At 58.9% G+C, this 19,006-nt stretch overlaps 1 protein-coding gene across 1 annotated transcript; it reads right to left on the reverse strand.

Annotated features, from left to right (window-relative positions):
* Positions 1–8,847: 8,847 nt before the first annotated feature.
* Positions 8,848–16,454, reverse strand: LOC139834053 (uncharacterized). The gene is made up of 5 exons (XM_071824436.1): positions 16,437–16,454; positions 10,491–10,985; positions 10,285–10,383; positions 9,855–10,137; positions 8,848–9,617 (listed from the first exon to the last, which is right to left on the reverse strand). Exons 1-5 carry the CDS (start codon positions 16,452–16,454, stop codon positions 9,034–9,036), a joined length of 1,479 nt encoding a protein of 492 aa, XP_071680537.1. The 3' UTR covers positions 8,848–9,033.
* Between the last annotated feature and the right edge of the window lie 2,552 nt (positions 16,455–19,006).

Raw genomic sequence — 19,006 nt, forward strand, 5'->3', positions numbered from 1 at the left:
CAGTCTTCAGTTCAGCTTTGAGACCTTCTGCTTCTTTGTGGGAGTGAGCGATAAAAGCTTCCTTATCTTGGATGAGCTGTTTGGTTGTTCGGACCCTCTCTTCAATTGCCTCCAGCTCCTTCCGCAAGATCTCAAGTTCAGCAGTGCTAGTAGAAGTGTCAGATTTGGCGTCCGAAGTTGCCTTTTTCTCATTAAGCCGCCGACATTTATCGGCAATATCGGCTTTCAATGGAAGCTGGGCGTGGCGTAGTCTGATTCTCTTACGAGCCAACTCCACCCTAGACTTATAAGCAGACAGAGTCACAACCGGCCAGAGTTTCACTTGCAACGTCACCGGGAGATGAGGCTGGATTTCTTCAAGAGGGCTCTTCACTGCATCGGGGTTCTCAACCAATGTCTCGATTGAGGAGGAGAGCAAGGCCTTGAGTTGTTGGAGGTGACTATGTGTAGCACTGGGGCCTGGTCCCTCGCCTGCTTTAGTGGCTGGTTCGATGGATTCAGGGTCGAACGTTAGCAAACTTGAGAGGTCGCAACCCTGACAAACAATAAGAGCAATGTCAGTAAGCAGCAAAATAAAAAGATGGAGCCAAGATAAGGAGCGTACCCCTCCTAAGACCAGAGGAACAGCCGATGAAGAGGCAATCGGCTCTTGTGTTTCTGCGGCAGGCTCGGCCAATGTGGCAGCTTCGTCGGCTACACTTTTAGGAGTTGCCAGGTCCAGGGTGGCGGATGGCATCAGCACTTCCTCAACTTCCCCACTAGAGGTGTCATCGGTCTGCAAAGGAAGTAATTAGCAGATGAGGACAGCAACAGTTTAGTGTGAAATATGAGGTATGGAGGGTTATTACATCCGAAACCTCTTGGTTTGATGAAGAGGTTTGAGGTTCCTTGCGAGCTCTCTTGATACATCGGCTCTTCGTGCGTAATCCGCCCTCCCCTGCTTTGATTAGAGCAGGTTCAGGGGTTGACCTTTTCTTGGAAGCCGATGGTGCCAAGTCTGGCAGGCTCTGCGTGGTGGTTTTTCCAGAGTTGCCCGAGTTCGAGTCCCCTCGGCTGGTGTCGGGGGGAAGACCCCGGGTAGGGCAATGGACGCGGAGCAGCCGGCTGGCCACTGGCCGGCTCGCGGCAAGGCCGGCTGAGGTGCAGCCGGCTGGCGCCGTGACCGGCTGGTCCGGAAGCCGGCTGGCTCTAGGTCCTAGTCGGCCTGGCTACGGCCACCAATGCTGTAGCTGGGCCGGCTTCTACAAGCCATATCCGACTGGGGTTTGTACCTCAGACCGACTCGAGGCTGGCGAGTCTTGCACTGGAAGGAACCGGGTTGGTGATCCGGGTTCCTAAAGTCCACGCTGACTCCATCTTCCGTAAAACGCGGGGCACTGTGGAGCAATAGTGCCGCGCGATGGACAGGCCGTCAGGGCTTACGACGATCCGTACTGGCTACAGTGGCTGACGGCGACGGGGACACCTCCTCCATACCGCTGACCGTGGCAGCCGGATGGGACAGGCCACGATGCCTCAACCACTCCTGACGTCACCGCCTCGGGAAGGAGCGGAAGCCGAAGCCGGCCCAGCCGGCCAGTAAACTATAGGGTCTTATATGTAAAGTGCCGGTGCCTATATAAGCCGCACTACCCCCTCTCGTGCAGGGGATCGATCATTTTATTGCTTTCACCTACCTACAGAGCTGCCCTGTGAGAGAGACCATCATCTTCCTTAGCCTCTCAGGGCCAGCCGGACACAGCTCTAGGAGCACCACTGTACTGTGTGATCATCATATACACTCATAGCAGGAGTAGAGGTTTTACCTCCACTGGAGGGCCTCGAACCTGGGTACGTCGCCGTGTCACTCGTGCCCATACCCGCTTCCGGATACCGCCGTGAGATCCCTCAGGAACCACTCCGATTAGCCACCCTATGGCATATGCCGTGACAATACCACGACATTTGGCGCCCACCGTGGGGCCTTCAGCATCCTCGGCCGGTGTCTTCATCCGGACGGGCCTCACCACCACCACCGGCGAGCGAGTCGCTTCAGGCTTGATCTGGAGATTCGGCTCCCTCAACTGCGTCAGCGACAACGCTGGCTGCTTCGCTGACCGGCCCTTCCCGGCCGGCGGCAGCGTCATCTCCTTCGGCGGCTTCGACGTTTACGTCGCCACCGTCGCACCGCCGCGCTACCCGCGGCAGGTGCTGCGCTGCGCTAGCCCTCCTCCGCGAGCCGGCAGCAGCGCTCCCGCCAGCCCCGCCGTCGTGCAAGTCATGATGGCTGGCGAGGAGCTCCCCGAGAAGAACCCGCGCACCCGCGGCCCCGGCTTGGAGCGCAACATCGACCCCAACGCCTCCGGCTCGGGCCCGAAAGCGCCACCACCACCGTCCCGGCTGGATGCAGTCCGGCAAACCGAGCACCCCGCTCACGCCTGGCGGAGATCCCACCGCCGTCGAGGCGGACTTGGAGGCGCACCGCCAGCTCCTCCTCAAGCAAACCGAAGAACTGGCTGCTGCTAAGCGCCAGATGGAGATCACCCAGCGCGAGTACAACCGCGCCCACGGCCTCACCTGTGCGGCGACGAGCCAAGCCGAGCTGGCCACATCCGCCGCAGGGGCCGCGACCTTGGCGCTGAGATCGCCCGCGACGGCGCTCCTTCGCCGGCTCCGTCCGCGGAGCTACCCGTCTACAACACCCCCGACAAGAACATGCGCGCGGCAGAAGCCGCCGCAGAAGAGCTGAACCGCCTTGAAGGCGAAGAGTTACGCCGTCAGACCAGGCGGGTGACTGAGCTGCTTAACGCAGCCAACAGGCAGATCGCCGACCCCAGGTATGTCAATGCCCCCAGAGCTTCTCACGCCCGTGGAGCTGCAGGCAACGACAGGGAAGGCGCCAGGGACACGGCCGAGTCCGCCTCCCCAGGACCAAGCCGGCGCCATGACTCTCGGGCCACGCACAGCTCGGGCCGGCCAAGCCAGCAGCCGAGCGGCAGCAGCCGCAGCCGGCCCCCTCCAAGCCGGAACCAGGAGCAAGACTCCGAGCCCCGCCGTCATCACCGAGCGGCTCCAGAAGCAAGCGGCGCGCGCCAGCCGGCACACTCCCGGCTGGGCCCGCGCATCGAGCCCGCCGACGCCCGAGATCGCCTCGACCGGCTGGTCGAATCCCGCATTGCGGAGGAAGAAGCTCCAGCCGGCCCAAAGTGCTTCGGGCCCCGCATCGCCAACGAGCCCACACTCGAAGGCTTCACGCTCCCCCGCGACACCCCCAAGTACGACGGCACCGCCAAGCCGGAGGACTGGCTGCAGGACTACTCCACCGATCGGCATCGCCAAAGGCAACAAGCGCTGGGCCGTGCGTTACTCCCCCCTGATGCTGGTCGGCTCCGCCCGCACATGGCTCAACAACCTGCCAGCCGGCAGCATAAACGGCTGGCTCGACTTCGAAGCGGCCTTCATCAGCAACTTCACCGGCACCTATCGCCGGCCGGGTCGCCCCCAGCAGCTCGAAATGTGCAAGCAGGGCCCCGACGAGACGGATCGCGCGTACCTGACGCGTTGGTGCGAGATGCGCAACTCCTGCGAGGGCGTGCACGAGATCCAGGCCATCAGCTTCTTCATGGGAGGCTGTCGGCCCAACACCATGCTGTGGCACAAGTTGCGCCGCAGTGACCCCAAGTCGATGGCCGCCTTGATGGCCATCGCCGACAAGTACGCGCTGGCAGAGGAAGCCGGCAAGGCGCCGGCTGACATTTCACCGGCTCCAGCAAGGCGGGACAACAACAGGCCGGCCGAGCACAAGCCGGCCGAGGGCGGTTCGCATGGCAGCCGGCGGGACAACTACCGCGGCAAGCGTCACAGCGACCAGCCGGACCGCCGGTACGGCTCCGCCCACGTAGCCGCCGTGGCAGACAACGCGGCAGGCGGCAGCCGCCGCCAGAAGCAAGACCGGCAGTGGAAGCCGAAGTACACCTTTGAGCAAATGCTCGACTCGCCGTGCAAGTACCACAGCGGCAAGAACCCCTCCAACCACACCACCCGCGACTGCCACTTCATGAAGCGGCTGACAAGCGGTGAACCCCTACCGCCTCCACCCCCGCCTCCACCAGCCGGCGGGCCGGGTGGCCCAGCCGGCGCAGAGAACGCCAACCTCGAGCACCACGAGGCTAACCAAGTGCACCATGCTGGCCGATATTTGGCCGAAGACGCCACCTACATCATCTTCACCTCCGAGCCCGAGGACAGGACGAGCCAAGAGCGCCATTCCCTCGAGGCCAACGCGGTCATACCGCCGGTCCCCCAGTACCTAAACTGGTCAGAGCAGGCCATCACTTTCGATCGCCGTGACACACCGGCTGTCCTGCCGAAGCCGGGCAGCTACGCCATGGTCCTCGACCCCACCATCGGCACAACCCGGCGCAGCGTGCGTTTTTCGCGCGTCCTCATCGACGGCGGCAGCAGCATCAACATCCTCTACCGCGACACCGCACGCAAGCTGGACATCCAGGAGGCCGAGTTGCGCCCCACCCCCACCGTCTTCCACGGCATCGTGCCAGGCCATTGCTGCCAGCCGATCGGCCGGATCACGCTGGAGGTGATGTTCGGGCAGCCGGATCACTTCCGCACCGAAAGAATCGAGTTCGAGGTGGTGGACCTCATGAGTCCCTACCACGCGCTCCTGGGCAGGCCGGCCTTGACCAAGTTCATGGCGGTGCCCCACTATGGGTACCTGAAGATGAAGCTGCCTGGCCCCAAGGGGGTCATCACCGTAGCCGGCGACTATCGCCGCTCCATGGACTGCGCCATGCAGAGCTCCAAGATGGCCCAGACGCTGGTCATCGCCACCGAGAAGCAGCTCATCCACGACGCCGTTGCCCTCGCCAAAGCCGCGCAGACAGACATGCCGGCTGCAGGCAACCCGGCTGGGACGACTCACTTCCAGCCGGCCGACCACACCAAGAAGATCCTCCTGGACCCGGCGCAGCCGGACAAGTTCGTCACCATCGGTGCCGGCTTGAACAAGAAATAGGAAAGCGAGCTCACCAGCTTCCTCCGTGAGAATCGGGACATCTTCGCATGGACTCCAAGAGACATGCCGGGTGTGCCGAGGGAGTTGGCTGAGCACCACCTCCACGTCCGGCCTGAAGCCAAGCCGGTGAAGCAGCCTCTCAGGCGCTTCGCCGAAGAACGAAGGAAGGCCATCGGTGAAGAAATCGCCCGGCTCCTAGCTGCCGGCTTCATCATGGAAGTGCTGCACCCGGACTGGTTGGCGAACCCGGTCCTGGTTTTGAAGAAGAACGGCTCCTGGCGCATGTGTATCGACTACACCAGCCTGAACAAGGCGTGCCCGAAGGACCCCTTCCCCCTGCCGCGCATAGATCAAGTCATAGACTCGACTGCCGGCTGTGAACTGTTGTCTTTCCTAGACGCCTATTCAGGCTACCACCAGATTCCTTTGAATCCGGCTGATCAAATAAAGACTTCGTTCATTACCCCGTACGGGGCTTACTGCTACACGACTATGCCATTCGGCTTGAAAAATGCAGGCGCCACCTACCAAAGGTGCATGCAAAAATGCTTGCAGGATCAAATCGGCAGAAATGTTCACGCATATGTGGATGATGTCGTTGTAAAAACCAAGGAGATGCCTACCCTCCTTGACGACCTGAGAGAAACCTTCACCAATCTGAGAAGATTCCGGATGAAGCTCAACCCGGCCAAGTGCACATTCGGCGTGCCGTCTGGCCAGCTCCTTGGCTACCTCGTCTCTCAACGAGGGATCGAAGCCAACCCGGACAAGATCAGTGCCCTGGAGAAGGTGGAACTGCCGCAGTGCCTCAAGGACGTCCAGAAGTTTGCTGGCTGCCTGGCCTCCTTGAGCCGCTTCGTCAGCCGGCTGGGGGAGAAGGCACTGCCCCTGTATCAACTAATGAAGAAGGCGGACAAGTTCGTCTGGTCATCGCAGGCGGATGAGGCCTTCCGTGACTTGAAGCGCGTGCTCTCAACCGCGCCAATCCTTGCAACGCCGGCTCCAATGGAGCCGATGCTGTTGTACATCGCAGCCACCAACCGAGTGGTTAGCGTTGTCCTGGTGGTGGAGCGCAAAGAAGCCGAAAACAGGGAGCAGCTGGTTCAGCGCCCAGTCTATTACCTTAGCGAAGTGCTCTCCCAGTCGAAGCAAAATTACCCCCACTACCAGAAGGTCACCTACGGCGTCTACATGGCGGCCAAGAAGCTCAAGCATTACTTTCAAGAACATCCCATCAGGGTGGTTGCCACAGCGCCTTTGGCGGAAATCATCGGCAGCAAGGATGCCAACGGCCGGGTTGCCAAGTGGGCCCTGGAGCTAGCCGCCCACACTATCCTCTACGAGCCACGCACAGCCATCAAGTCGCAGATCCTCGCGGACTTCTTCGTCGACTGGGCTGAGATGCAGTACCTGCCGCCTGTGCCGGATTCCACACATTGGAAGATGCACTTCGACGGCTCGAAGATGCGCAACGGCTTGGGAGCCGGCATCGTCATCACCTCTCCTAAGGGGGACCGGCTGGACTACGTCCTGCAGATCCACTTCGCCGCATCCAACAATGTGGCGGAATATGAAGCGCTCATTCATGGGCTGAAGCTGGCCAAGGAGATTGGCGTGCGTCGCATACTTTGCTTCGGCGACTCCGACTTGGTCATACAGCAAGCATCTGGCGACTGGGACGCGAAGGACGCCAATATGGCCTCGTACCGCTTCCATGTCCAGCAGCTATCCGGCTTCTTCGACGGCTGCGAATTCCACCATGTGCCACGAGCAAATAACGAAGCGGCTGATGCCTTATCCAAGATTGGCTCAACCCGGCAAGCCATTCCGCCGGGTGTCGCCTTGGCGGTTCTCAAGAAGCCGTCCATTATACCGTCACCGGACTCGGATTCAATATTCGTGCCGGCTGACCCGGGGGCTGCTCAGCCGAACCCGGGAGCTTCATCGCCCAAGTCGGGGGCTAACAAGCCAAACCCGCCGGCTAGCATGCCGAACCCGGGGACTTCTCAGTCCAACCCGGGGGCCTCATCGCCAAACTCGGGGGCTAGCAAGCCGAACCCGCCGGCTAGCAAGCCGGACCCGGCGACCATGCAGTCGAATCCGGAAGCTCCCACGCAGGAGGCCCTGTTGGTCAGCGTATTCGAGATAAGATGCGTACCTTCATGGGCACAAGAATTCCTCTCCTACCTCACCGACGGTGTGCTGCCTGATGATAGAGTCCAGGCCAGGCAGATTGAGAGAAGGGCCAAGGCCTACACCATCATCAACCACCAGCTGTACAAACGCAGCGTAAGTGGGGTGTTCCAGCGGTGCGTCGAGCCGGCTGAAGGGATTGAACTCCTACGAGAAATCCATCAAGGAGAGTGCGGACATCACGCCTCATCCAGAGCCATAGTGGCCAAAGCCTTCCGGCACGGCTTTTACTGGCCGGCTGCGCTCAGAGACGCAGAGGATTTAGTGAAGAAGTGCAACGGCTGTCAGCGCTTCGCAAAGCAAAGACACCAGCCGGCTTCCGCCTTGAAAACCATCCCCATCACATGGCCATTTGCCGTATGGGGCTTGGATATGGTGGGCCCATTCAGAACAGCGCGAGGCGGCATGACACATCTCTTGGTGATGATTGATAAATTCACCAAGTGGATCGAAGCCAAGCCAATCAAGAAACTGGACGGGTCCACAGCCGTCACATTCCTCAAGGAAATCATTGTGAGATTCGGCTACCCCCACACCATCATCACCGACAACGGCACCAACTTCTCCCAAGGCATCTTCTCTCGCTATTGCGGGGAAATGGGAATCCGGATGGCCCTATCTTCTGTGGCACACCCAGAGTCCAACGGACAAGTGGAAAAGGCTAACGGCTTAGTCCTAGCCGGCATCCGGCCCCGGCTGGTGGAGCCGCTCGAGCGAACAGCCGGCTGCTGGATTGAAGAACTGCCCAATGTGCTGTGGAGCCTGCGCACAACGACAAATCGCTCAGTCGGCTTCACACCATTTTTCCTCGTATACGGGGCCGAAGCCGTCCTGCCGACTGATATCGAGCACGACGCGCCAAGGATCAAGCTCTACACAGAAGCCGAAGCCAAAGAAGCTCGCGAAGATGGAGTCGACCTGGTCGAAGAGGCCCGGCTGCTGGCTGAGTCTAGATCTACCATCTACCAGCAAAGCCTCCGACGCTATCACAGCCGGAAGGTCCAGCCCTTAGCATTCCGAGAAGGAGACCTAGTGCTCCGGCTGATCCAGCGGACAGCCGGACAGCATAAACTGTCATCCCCATGGGAGGGTCCCTTCATCGTGAGCAAGGCGGTAGGCAATGATTCCTACTATCTCATAGATGCCCAAGAGGCTAAGAAAAACAAGCCGGACAAGGCTGACGAGGAGACTAAACGTCCCTGGAATGTCAGGTTACTCCGCCCATTTTACGCATGAGAGCAGGAATGTACGTATCCCTTGTATCCCCTTTGTGAGTTATGAAAAAGCTCGCGCCAAGAGCGCCGTTTCCGACAAGTTTTTCGCATACTTTACCTTGTTTCGCCAATTGGCTTGAACCCTCTCACGCGGTCGGCTCAGTAACGTGATCCGGTTTCCGACAGCCGGCTTCCGACCAGCTACAGACCGCAACCCGGCTGTCCGGCTGGCGGGAGTAAGGCCTAGGGAGCCGGCACGCGAAAAACGACTAAGGGAAAGAGTAAAAGCGAGTTGACTTGCAACTTTTCCCATAAGTGCCGGATTGCCGAATTTAGCCCGTTCGACTGAAATACTATCGGCCTCACCCAGCGGCCCGCTCTTGACTCGGCGACGGACCGCAAGTCGGACGTACGACCGGCAAGGGCACAGCCAAAGAGTGGGGCGGATGGGAAAAAGCGAACGAGTCGAAAGAAAGCAACTCGGCACATAATTGGTTAACAAACACATTAAAGTGTGGCATAATTAAAAGGCGATAATATTGTCTTACATCTGCACCCGGCATCCCGGGGATTTAATAAACTGTTTTGCAAAAGAACAACTGAAAAGCAGGAAATCTAAGCCGGAGGGGCATCAGTGGAGCCGGCGGCCGGGTCGTCCTCAGGCACGTCTTCCGCCTCCTCATCATCCATGTATTCTTCATCGGATGGAGAAGGGTTCGGGTCCGCGACGAAGAGGGCCTTGTCGACGAAGCCGGCGATGGTGCTGGCTCGAGCAAGGCGGGCGGCCTTGAGCTCAGCCGGGAGCTTGTCCTCCACGCCAGCTCGCCGGAACTCAAGCTGCCCCAGGTCCACCTCGTTGTACCAGGAGAGGACGAAGGACAGCGCCATGTCGGCGCCGGCGCGCGTGGCCGACTCCTTCCAGTCGAGGAAGCGGTCCGGCGCCCGCTCCATCGAAGAGATGAGGCCGGAGATGTCTTGCGGCGCCGCCTCCCCAGGCCACAGCATGGGCACCAGCTCTTCGGCCGCCTTCCGCAGCTCCCAGCCGAGCTTGGTGACGGGCTCGATGCGGGCAGCCATGGACGCCAGATGGTCCTCCATGGAGAAGTACTCCGAGCTGCCCTCGCCGGTTTCCCGCCTCCTGGAATCGCGCGCGACGCCAACGGCTGCCAAAGCCGCCTCCTGCGTCTCCGGGAAGGCCGCTGCAAGAAGAAGAAGCAAGTCAGAAACCATCAAAGCCGAAATAAGCTGAAAAATGCAAATTTTCGAAGTCCTAAACCAAAAGGAAAAGCCTGGCGGCAGCCGGCAAGAACCGACTGCCGCCAGCCCGAAGACGAGGGTAGCGAAGGAATAAGAAGTTTCTGCTGCCGGCTACCAACGAAAATCGGCAGCCGACAGCCGAAAGCCGGCAAAGGGAAGGAACATAAAGATGCACTCACCCGCCAAGCCGCGATCAAGCGCGCTGAAATCGTCGGTCCAACGCTTGGCGGTAGCCGTCAGCTCCGTAGACTTGGCGGTGACCTCCTCCTGCAGCACAAGCCGCTGCTTCTCCACCTCCGACAGCCGCCGGCTCAGATCATCCACCTTCTCCTTCTCCGCCGTCCTGAGGGAGTTGAGCTCGGTGATGTGGTTCTTCTCCAGCAGGCGCAGCCGTGTCAGCTCCTGCTCAGCCAGCTTGAGCTTGCCGGTGGCGGATCGGCCCGCCTCCTCGCTCTCGGCGCACTGCGCGCGAACGGCTCGGAGATCCGACTCCAGCTGCGGGACCTTGGCGGCCTCAACTGCGAGGCGGCCGGAAAGAAATGTCAGCCAACCAAGATTAAAAAAGAAACAAGACAGGAAGTCGAAAGAAGCATAGAGCTTACCCTTGACAGCCTCCAGCTCGCGAGCCAAGGCGGCCCGCTCGATCTTAGCCTTGTGGTAGCTGGTCACCACCTGGTTGTACAAGAAGGTGCGCCGCTCCTCAACCGTCTGAAAGAATCAGTTGCTTAGACGAAACCTGGACTGGCTTCAAGCAGCCGGCCCACGTCTCGGAGGGCTACCAGGACAAGAAAATTGCAAAAGAAAAGAAAACACACCTTCTCAGCATCCTCCAGCGTCGCCAGCTGGGCAAGGGTCTCGGCGGCCTTGGTCTTGAGGCTGGCCCGATAGCCGGAGAAAAGCATCTTCATGGGCGCCGTGCCAGGCTGCCCCTCCCGGCTGAGTACCTCGCAGGAGTTCGCCTGATGCCATGCCCTCTCCATGGTTCCTGCCGAGCCGAAGCTGGAGTCGGAGGCGGACGGCACAGCCACCAGCCGGGCACCCTTGGCCACGTGAAGGCCCTCAGACGGGCCCGCTGCGCCCTCCGTCCTCACCAGCGCGCGCGAGTCGGCGCCCTCCGTGCGCGCCGGCTCGTCCCTCGCCGGCTCCTGCCTGGTCGGCTCGTCCCTCGTCGGCTGCGGCGGCGGCGTCGCTCCGGGCGCAGCGGATGGCCCAGCCGGCCCAGTTGTCTCCGGCGCCCGGGCGCCCTCCGGACTCTCGTCCAACTCCACCACGGTGGGCCTGCTGCCGGCCCGGCCGCAGGCGGCGCGGCCCTGCCGGCGCCAGTCCTAGGGGCAGCCCCGCCGGCTCCGGCCCCGGCTGAAGGCGGCATGCCCCGCCCGGCACCAGCGGCTGGGTCTAGAAGAGGTGTCCGGCTCGGGAACATGTCGTCCAGCGTCGGCAGCCGCGTTGGCTCTACCCGCGTGCCGCGATCTGGCGCGGAGGCCAGCGGCACGGCAAAGGAAGAAGCCCACATCGCAGCGGCGGCGGCGTAGGTGCGCGCGAGGAAGGCTGCGGCGTCTGCTCCCTCCTCTGGCGCGGAAGCGGCGACACAACGCGCGGAGCTTGCCGGGAGCCGCCGCCCTGGGCAAACTTGATAGGGGCCCTAGCCGGATAAACAGAAAGATAATAAGCATAAAAATAAGGAAAGAAAAGGAATCAAACAAGAAAGAGAGAGAGAACTCACCCGGCTTGCTCCGGGACCTTCTTCGGCTGATGCCGGCGCTGTTTCTTCGCCCTCGACTCCGCGGCGGCGGTGGAGCCGGCTCTCTTCGTGCCCTTGGGCGCCGAAGTCGCCGTGGCGCTTGGCGGCCTCGTGCGCAGAGGCACGGCGGGGATTGGCCCCGTGCCGGACGTCGCCGGCTCCTCCTCCTCCTGGTGCTCTGGTGAAGGGGGCGGATTGTGCTCCCCCTGGCCGCCTAGATCAGGCGCCTGCGGCAGGTCGTCGTCGCCGGCATGGTCGCCGGCTTGGTCAGCCGGATCGACGAGATCCGGCGTCCACCTCTTCGTCGCCAGGTCGCCGTCCTCGGCGTTCTGGCGCTCAAAAACCTAGAAAGACAGAAAAACATGAGCATAGCCGGAAGTCGGCAGAAGAAAAAGAAAGTCGGCCTCGCAGCCGCAAGCCGGAAAATGGTAAAGACACGAAGCTTACCCGCGCCGGTGGATGGTTCCTATCGCAGGGCACCAGCCCGTAGCTCCAGTCCTCCGCCAGGTTCGCCTTGGTGATGTGGTTCACCCGGCTGGCCACCTGGGCCTTGGTGAGCGGCACCTTGGACGTCCGGTTCGGATCGAACCGGCCGGACATGTGCCCGATCTTGTGGGTGCGCATCTGGAGCGGCAGCACCCGGCGCTCGGCGATGGTGCAGAGAAGATCTTCGGCAGTCAGCCCGCCAGCGGTGGCTGTCGCCAGGAGATCCCAGAGAAGGTTCACCTCCGCGTCCGGATCCGTCGAGCGGGCGTTGTGGCTCCAGTTGATCCGGCCGACTGGAGGAGCCGGATTGAACTCCGGCAGGTTGATCCGGTCGACGAGCTCCCCCTCGTTGCGCACGTAGAAGAATGACATTTGCCAGTTCTTCACCGAGTCGACGGTGGGGATCTTGGGGAAAGGCGTACCAGGCCGGGTGTAGATCGAGGCGGCGCCGCAGGCTCGCAGGCGGCCGTCGTTGGTCTGCGCCTTCAAGAAGAAGAGCCGGCTCCAGAAGTCGATGTCGGGCCACAAGCCGGCGTAAGCCTCCATGAACGCTACGAAGCAGCTCAGGAGGACGCACGCGTTGGCCGGCAGGTGGTGCGGCTGAAGGCCGAAGTGGTCGAGGAATTGCCGGAAGAACGGCGAAGCCGGCAGACCCAGCCCGCGGTCGAGGTGCGCGCCGAAGACGACGCGCTCGCCGGGCCGCGGCTCGGGCTCCACTTCCTCGCCGGGCACCCGCGTGATGACCGACCGCGGGACTCGCCGGAGGCGCACCAGGCGCTCGATGTCGTCCTCCCGCATGTAGGAGCCCCTCCACGATCCACTGGGGGACGCCATTGACGAGGTCGAGGAAGAAGATGACCAGGAGAGGCTGAACGGCGAGGAAGAACCTTGCGACCGCGGCGGCGACAGCGGCGGCTGAGGACGCTCCGTCGAGACGCGCGGCCCCGTGGCGCCGGATTGGCGGGGTGGCGGCGGCGGATCGGTGGAGATTCGCCCGCCGGAGTTCGCCAGCGGAAGATGTTCGCCGGAGCAGCGGCGAGCTCGAGCGCGCAGAGGATAGCGATGGGAGCAAGAGTGCGAGGAAGAAGAAATGGCAAGTGGCCGCCTCGGGGCGCCCCCCCCGCGGCATTTATAGCCACCCGACGCGGGCGGTTGGCCTCCAAGTGGCGGTCGTGGGCCGTAACTCCTCCCACGTCGCCGGATTTACTGCGCCGCAACTGCGCCGTAACTCCTCCCACGTCCACGACGGTTACCGAAAACGGCCACGCCACGTCGCCCACTACCGCACCGGATCCGGGGGAACATTGATGTGACCAGACGAACCGACCACCGGGCCAGGCGTCAGACCCGTCAAGTCGGGCGCAGGACCCAAGGCGGCGGAGACTCCGGCGCGCCGCAAGCCGGAGCCGGACCAAAAGTTCCACTCAAGCCAAAATTCATCAGCAAGGCGGAGGCGCCCTCAGATCTTGCGAGAAAGCAAAAAACTGCACAAGTGTAAAAAGCGGCCGGCTAGAAGCAGCCGGCAGGAACGAGCCGGATGAGGGCGCAGCCGGCTGAATGGAAATTCTCAGTCGGCCCCTCCAAGTGCCGTCAAATATACTCGAGAAGCCAGGAAAACCTGCCTAGGTCCTTCTGGGCGCAGGACCTTGCCAGCTTCGGGGGCTAATGTCGGGGGGAAGACCCCGGGTAGGGCAATGGACGCGGAGCAGCCGGCTGGCCACTGGCCGGCTCGCGGCAAGGCCGGCTGAGGTGCAGCCGGCTGGCGCCGTGACCGGCTGGTCCGGAAGCCGGCTGGCTCTAGGTCCTAGTCGGCCTGGCTACGGCCACCAATGCTGTAGCTGGGCCGGCTTCTACAAGCCATATCCGACTGGGGTTTGTACCTCAGACCGACTCGAGGCTGGCGAGTCTTGCACTGGAAGGAACCGGGTTGGTGATCCGGGTTCCTAAAGTCCACGCTGACTCCATCTTCCGTAAAACGCGGGGCACTGTGGAGCAATAGTGCCGCGCGATGGACAGGCCGTCAGGGCTTACGACGATCCGTACTGGCTACAGTGGCTGACGGCGACGGGGACACCTCCTCCATACCGCTGACCGTGGCAGCCGGATGGGACAGGCCACGATGCCTCAACCACTCCTGACGTCACCGCCTCGGGAAGGAGCGGAAGCCGAAGCCGGCCCAGCCGGCCAGTAAACTATAGGGTCTTATATGTAAAGTGCCGGTGCCTATATAAGCCGCACTACCCCCTCTCGTGCAGGGGATCGATCATTTTATTGCTTTCACCTACCTACAGAGCTGCCCTGTGAGAGAGACCATCATCTTCCTTAGCCTCTCAGGGCCAGCCGGACACAGCTCTAGGAGCACCACTGTACTGTGTGATCATCATATACACTCATAGCAGGAGTAGAGGTTTTACCTCCACTGGAGGGCCTCGAACCTGGGTACGTCGCCGTGTCACTCGTGCCCATACCCGCTTCCGGATACCGCCGTGAGATCCCTCAGGAACCACTCCGATTAGCCACCCTATGGCATATGCCGTGACAATACCACGACAGCTGGACTGTGTCCCCTCACTAGAGTTTTCTTCAGTAGAGGTCCGCGAGAGAAATACACACATGTTGCAGAAGCCTAGGAGAATGGATGAAACCAACCAAGGCATGGATCATCTTACATGCAAATTTTCTTGGACCGGGGTTGGGGCTTGGCGCTTCAAGGTCTTCCTGGTAGCTACCTTCCTCACTGCTGTTCTCGCCTTGGCTGAGGCTCGGGGGGCAGCTGGCCTAGAAGTTGCTTTGCCCTTGGAAGCCGATTTTGGTGAAATCGGCTGGCTCTGCATCACGACCTTTTTTAAGGATGGTGAGTTTTTGCAGAAAAGGACCACCGGGGCCGGTGGGAGGAATTGGAAGAGGGAGCCGTCATCATCTACAGGACCCGGACCGTCTTGTTGCTGCAAGAAGGCAAAGCAATGTTATAAAAGGAAATCGTTGCAAGCCACTTCAAAATGTGAGTAGTGGTACCTGTTCTGCAGGAATGTCATATTCAGCGTCAAGTTGTTTCAGCAATGGTCCTAGAGCTCTCCTGAAGGCATGAGTCTTCCACATGGTCCACCATGTCTCGAAGCCCTCCGTTGATGAGGTGAAAGAGAGGTTGTCTGGAATTGGGATGGCTAGAGCATCAAAGAATGAGTAACCCCTCTGACTCGTGAGGACATCGGGCAGATCAGCTCTACTCTCTGTTAAGTGGTGGAGGAAGAAATGAGGAGACACCTGTCCAAGACCAAATTGCCGGGCTGCTACGACCGGCTGGTAAGACTCATAACCAGGTTTGATGATCCTGTTTGAGGTGCTCATGCCCACTGGAAGGAAGCAGGGACGGATCATGATGGAATACAACTGCCGAGTGTCAGCATCATCGGCAAAACTGCCTAACCGGAAGGAGACTGGATTCTCAAAGTTCTCCGATTCAGTATAGGGGAAGAACAGGGGGTTGCCCAAGCCTTGGAAGAAAATCTTGAACCACTCTGCTGCTTCCTTAGGGGTCAGCCAGCTGCCTGGGAGGCTATACAGAGCTTGGCCATAGCTAGTGCATCGGATCTCCTTCCCATTAGCATCTGGGAAGGTGCAGGTGGCCAAAGGTGGGAAGTTTGGGATCTGGTTCTGAAAGTACAGCTGAGCCCATAACTGAATAAACCACCAGGGGCCTCCTGTTTTAACTGTCTTTTGGGAGAACAGCTTGACAGACATCAGTTGAAGAGATCGATAGACCTCTCCAAGGAACAGTTTGCCAAGGCCAAGTTGAGTGCCTTTGGCGAGTTCATAAGCTAGGGAAAGGTAATTCTTGGTTGGGGCGAGTGAAGGACCACAGAATATGAAGTGCTCCAGCCAGAAGTTCAAGAAGGCCGTGTGCTCTTTCTCTGTCACAGGGCCTTTGGTTTTCATATAACGCCTGAGGTAGGCGCCCCAGCTTGTACACTCTGTTTTAGAGGAAAGGGTGAAAGGGGCCTTTGGCAACTTAAAAGCAGAGGGGCTTGAGGATGCAATGTCCAGGCCTGTGATCATGGCCACGTCCAGCAGAGTTGGTGTCATGGGGCCATGATCGAACATGAAGCAATTCAGTGCATCAGACCAAAAATAGCCGATGGTTTTCAGAATGTTCTCATTCTTTTCAAGGGGGGACAGTGATAATGACAAAGCATCGGCTATCCCTATCGTTTCCCAGGTGGCATAATGGGTTTTAGACACTCTACTATACTATGCCACCCAACCTTCAGGAGGATTAGGCCAGGCTCGCAGGCAGTCGGCCCAGGAAGTCAGATCTAAATTATGGTTCACAAAGGGGATTCTATTGGCCTCGCATGAGATTAAGTGAGCGGGACTCTTGGAAGAACGAGGGCCAAGACACATAGAATTTGGGAGAGAAGGATGCGGCAGCAGGATGTCTGAAACCTAAAATTAATAACGGAATAGGACATTAATTCAGGTGTTTGCTGTTTAATCCTAATATTGTTTCGAATGGCGAAGAGGCGTTAGGGATTACCTTCAGACCGGAGACCATGGCGTTGGCGTTGGATGATTCTGCCATTTGATGCACTGCGGAGTTGGGATGGCGCGGTTGAGATCTGAGATTCGTGGAGCTGCTTGGGCGGCGATTTTGGGGATCTGAGTTTGCTTTCTCAGACGGAGGTCGCAGGTTACCGTTTGGAAGGGCAATTAGGTTGGCCTTACTCGTGTTTTATGGTAGAGGCCGATGCGATGCCATCGGCTCTTTTGGGGATTGTTTGACTTTGATTATCGGCAAAATTAACTAGAAGCACTTCTTCATTAATAAGAGGGGTTTTTTACAATAAGGAGCCGATTGCTCAAGAGAGGAAGAACAAAAGAAGAGCCGATTGCTCAGGAACTACTAATCCTACACTACTAATCCTCGCTGGCCTCGTCGTCGGCATCATAGCTGCCGTCGGCGCTTCTTCCGGAGAATTCCTCGTCGCTGCTGACCCAGCCCTTGGCCGGGACCTCTTCCTCCTCGTCATCATCATCGTCTTCGCTGTCCGCCCAAGCGTGGAAGCGCTTCGCCGGCGGATACCCAGCGGAAGAGGAGGAGTCATCCTCCTCCTCTTCCTCCTTTTCCCCCTCTTCCTCCTCTTCTTCTTCTTCCTCCTCCTCGTCGGAGGAGGTGGAGTTCGCCCAGGAATGAAGGTTGTCCTCGCTCTCGCTCTCCAGCTCCCCTTCGATGAGGAACTGGAGGTCGTCCTCCCCATCAGTCAGGGGCAGGTCGCCATCTGACCAGACGAGGGCCTCGGGTGGGCCATCTGGCACATAGTCGAAGTCCCACTCCGGCTCATCCCATTGGTCGGGCCCTGGCATCGGCTCGTCTGAAGAGGAAGATTGGAAGGAGAGAGCCGATGCAGCGGAGGAGGAGGATGAGTCCATGGTGGAGGAGGGCTTTCCGATGGCTAGTATGGAACAAGAGGATGAAGAAGCGAATTGCTCGATGCAGTTAAAATAAAGGGGACGGGGAGATTTAATGCTGTGGTGATTTCCGAGGAAGTGGTGCCAAAACTGTCGAATCGTGCAGAGAAGTTGAGAAGGCAAGGCATCATGATGTAGGATACTGCGACGGTTTTGCTCTGCTACGACATGACCCTTCGAAGGAAAAACAGAGTGGTTTTGAAATTACCATTACCAAAACCAGGGGGGCATGTGTTATCCCCAGATTTTAGCCAAATCAGGAGATGGGCCGTAATTGAGATGGGCTTGAAGAAGATACACGTGGAGAATATCTGAAGCAGCCTTGCACGTGAGTTTGGGCTGAATTGCCCGTGTATCTGTATATTATTAGATCGTATTTAGAATTAAAAGATAGAGTTTGGCTCGTACACGGTCGGGTGTACTTCCGAATTAGAAAGTCCCTTGGACTATAAATATGTACCTAGGGTTATTGAGAAAGGAGGACAATCACGTTCACAACAAACACAAACCAGGCGTATCGCCACCCCTTATTTCGAGGGTTTCTTCCGGGTAAGCATCATGCTGCCTAGATCGCATCTTGCGATCTAGGCAGTATACGTTTATTCGTTACCTTGTGTTACTCGTGCTGAAGCGTTGTTGATGGCGAGTAGCACTATTTATCGTAGATGTTTTGGGGCTTGCATTGATGCTTTTCTTATGCATATTTGCTTAGCAATGCCGTCCCTCGACATCTAGCTGCCCTTACACCTATCTAGGTGTAAGGGCAGCACCTTGCTTGTTCGTTACTTAGTAGATCCAATCTGTTATAGTTGCTCCTTGTTTCAAGGATTAGTTTAATATCTGCATGATTAGGCCTTATGCTGGGGTTGGACGATCCGGTAGTGCGTGAGGTGTTGTTTCACCGTTCCTATAAGGATGTTCCGGGAATTGACTTAACGTTGGTTTTTAGGCCTCTTTTAGGAATAGTTTCCATCATCTTTCGTGTCTGCTAGGCCCAACTACGCGTAGGATGTTCCGATTATGCGGTGAAAACCCTAAACTGTCGTAGATTGGTTTAGCTTTGTTTTGATCAAGCAGGATCCCCATGTCATCGTAAATCCAACGTGAACCATGGGGCGATCGGCTCCTTGAGCCGATCCACAGGGCAACCTGAGAGCCGATCGGGCTCGTATTTAATGTTTACGTGTATACCATGCAGGAGACTAATCGAAGCAATCCAACACCTTCCTGATGAGGTATAGGTCAGGTGGCACGCCCTTGCAACCGCCAGGACGTGTGCTGGGACTTTGCGGGACGACGCGAGGCACCAGGGCCCACTTAGCAGTCTTGGGAGTCTCCCGACTCTTCGTGTTGCTTAACCACTGCTCGCCGGTGGGTTTTGGCAGGCAACAAGAAGATACATGCATGCATTAATGACTGCATCCTCTACCGCGGCGAGTACGAGAATTTAGATGCATGCCCGGTGTGTACTTCATTACGGTATAAGATCAGACGAGATGACCCGGGTGATGTTGAGGGCGAGCGCCCCAGGAAGAGGGTTCCTTCCAAGGTTATGTGGTATGCTCATATAATACCACGACTGAAACGTTTGTTCGGAAATAAAGAGCACGCCAGGTTGTTGCGATGGCACATAGAAGA

Source organism: Lolium perenne, chromosome 7, assembly GCF_019359855.2.
Source record: "Lolium perenne isolate Kyuss_39 chromosome 7, Kyuss_2.0, whole genome shotgun sequence".
Taxonomy (NCBI): Eukaryota; Viridiplantae; Streptophyta; class Magnoliopsida; order Poales; family Poaceae; genus Lolium; species Lolium perenne.

Bases quoted from the DNA above. Each gene is read 5' to 3' on its own strand.
- LOC139834053 (XM_071824436.1), bottom strand. The intron at 10,138-10,284 runs GTCAAGGGTAAG...GTTCGCGCGCAG, and splicing joins TGGCTCGCGAGCTGGAGGCT to TGCGCCGAGAGCGAGGAGGC. The intron at 9,618-9,854 runs GTGAGTGCATCT...TTCTTCTTGCAG, and splicing joins GCTTGATCGCGGCTTGGCGG to CGGCCTTCCCGGAGACGCAG.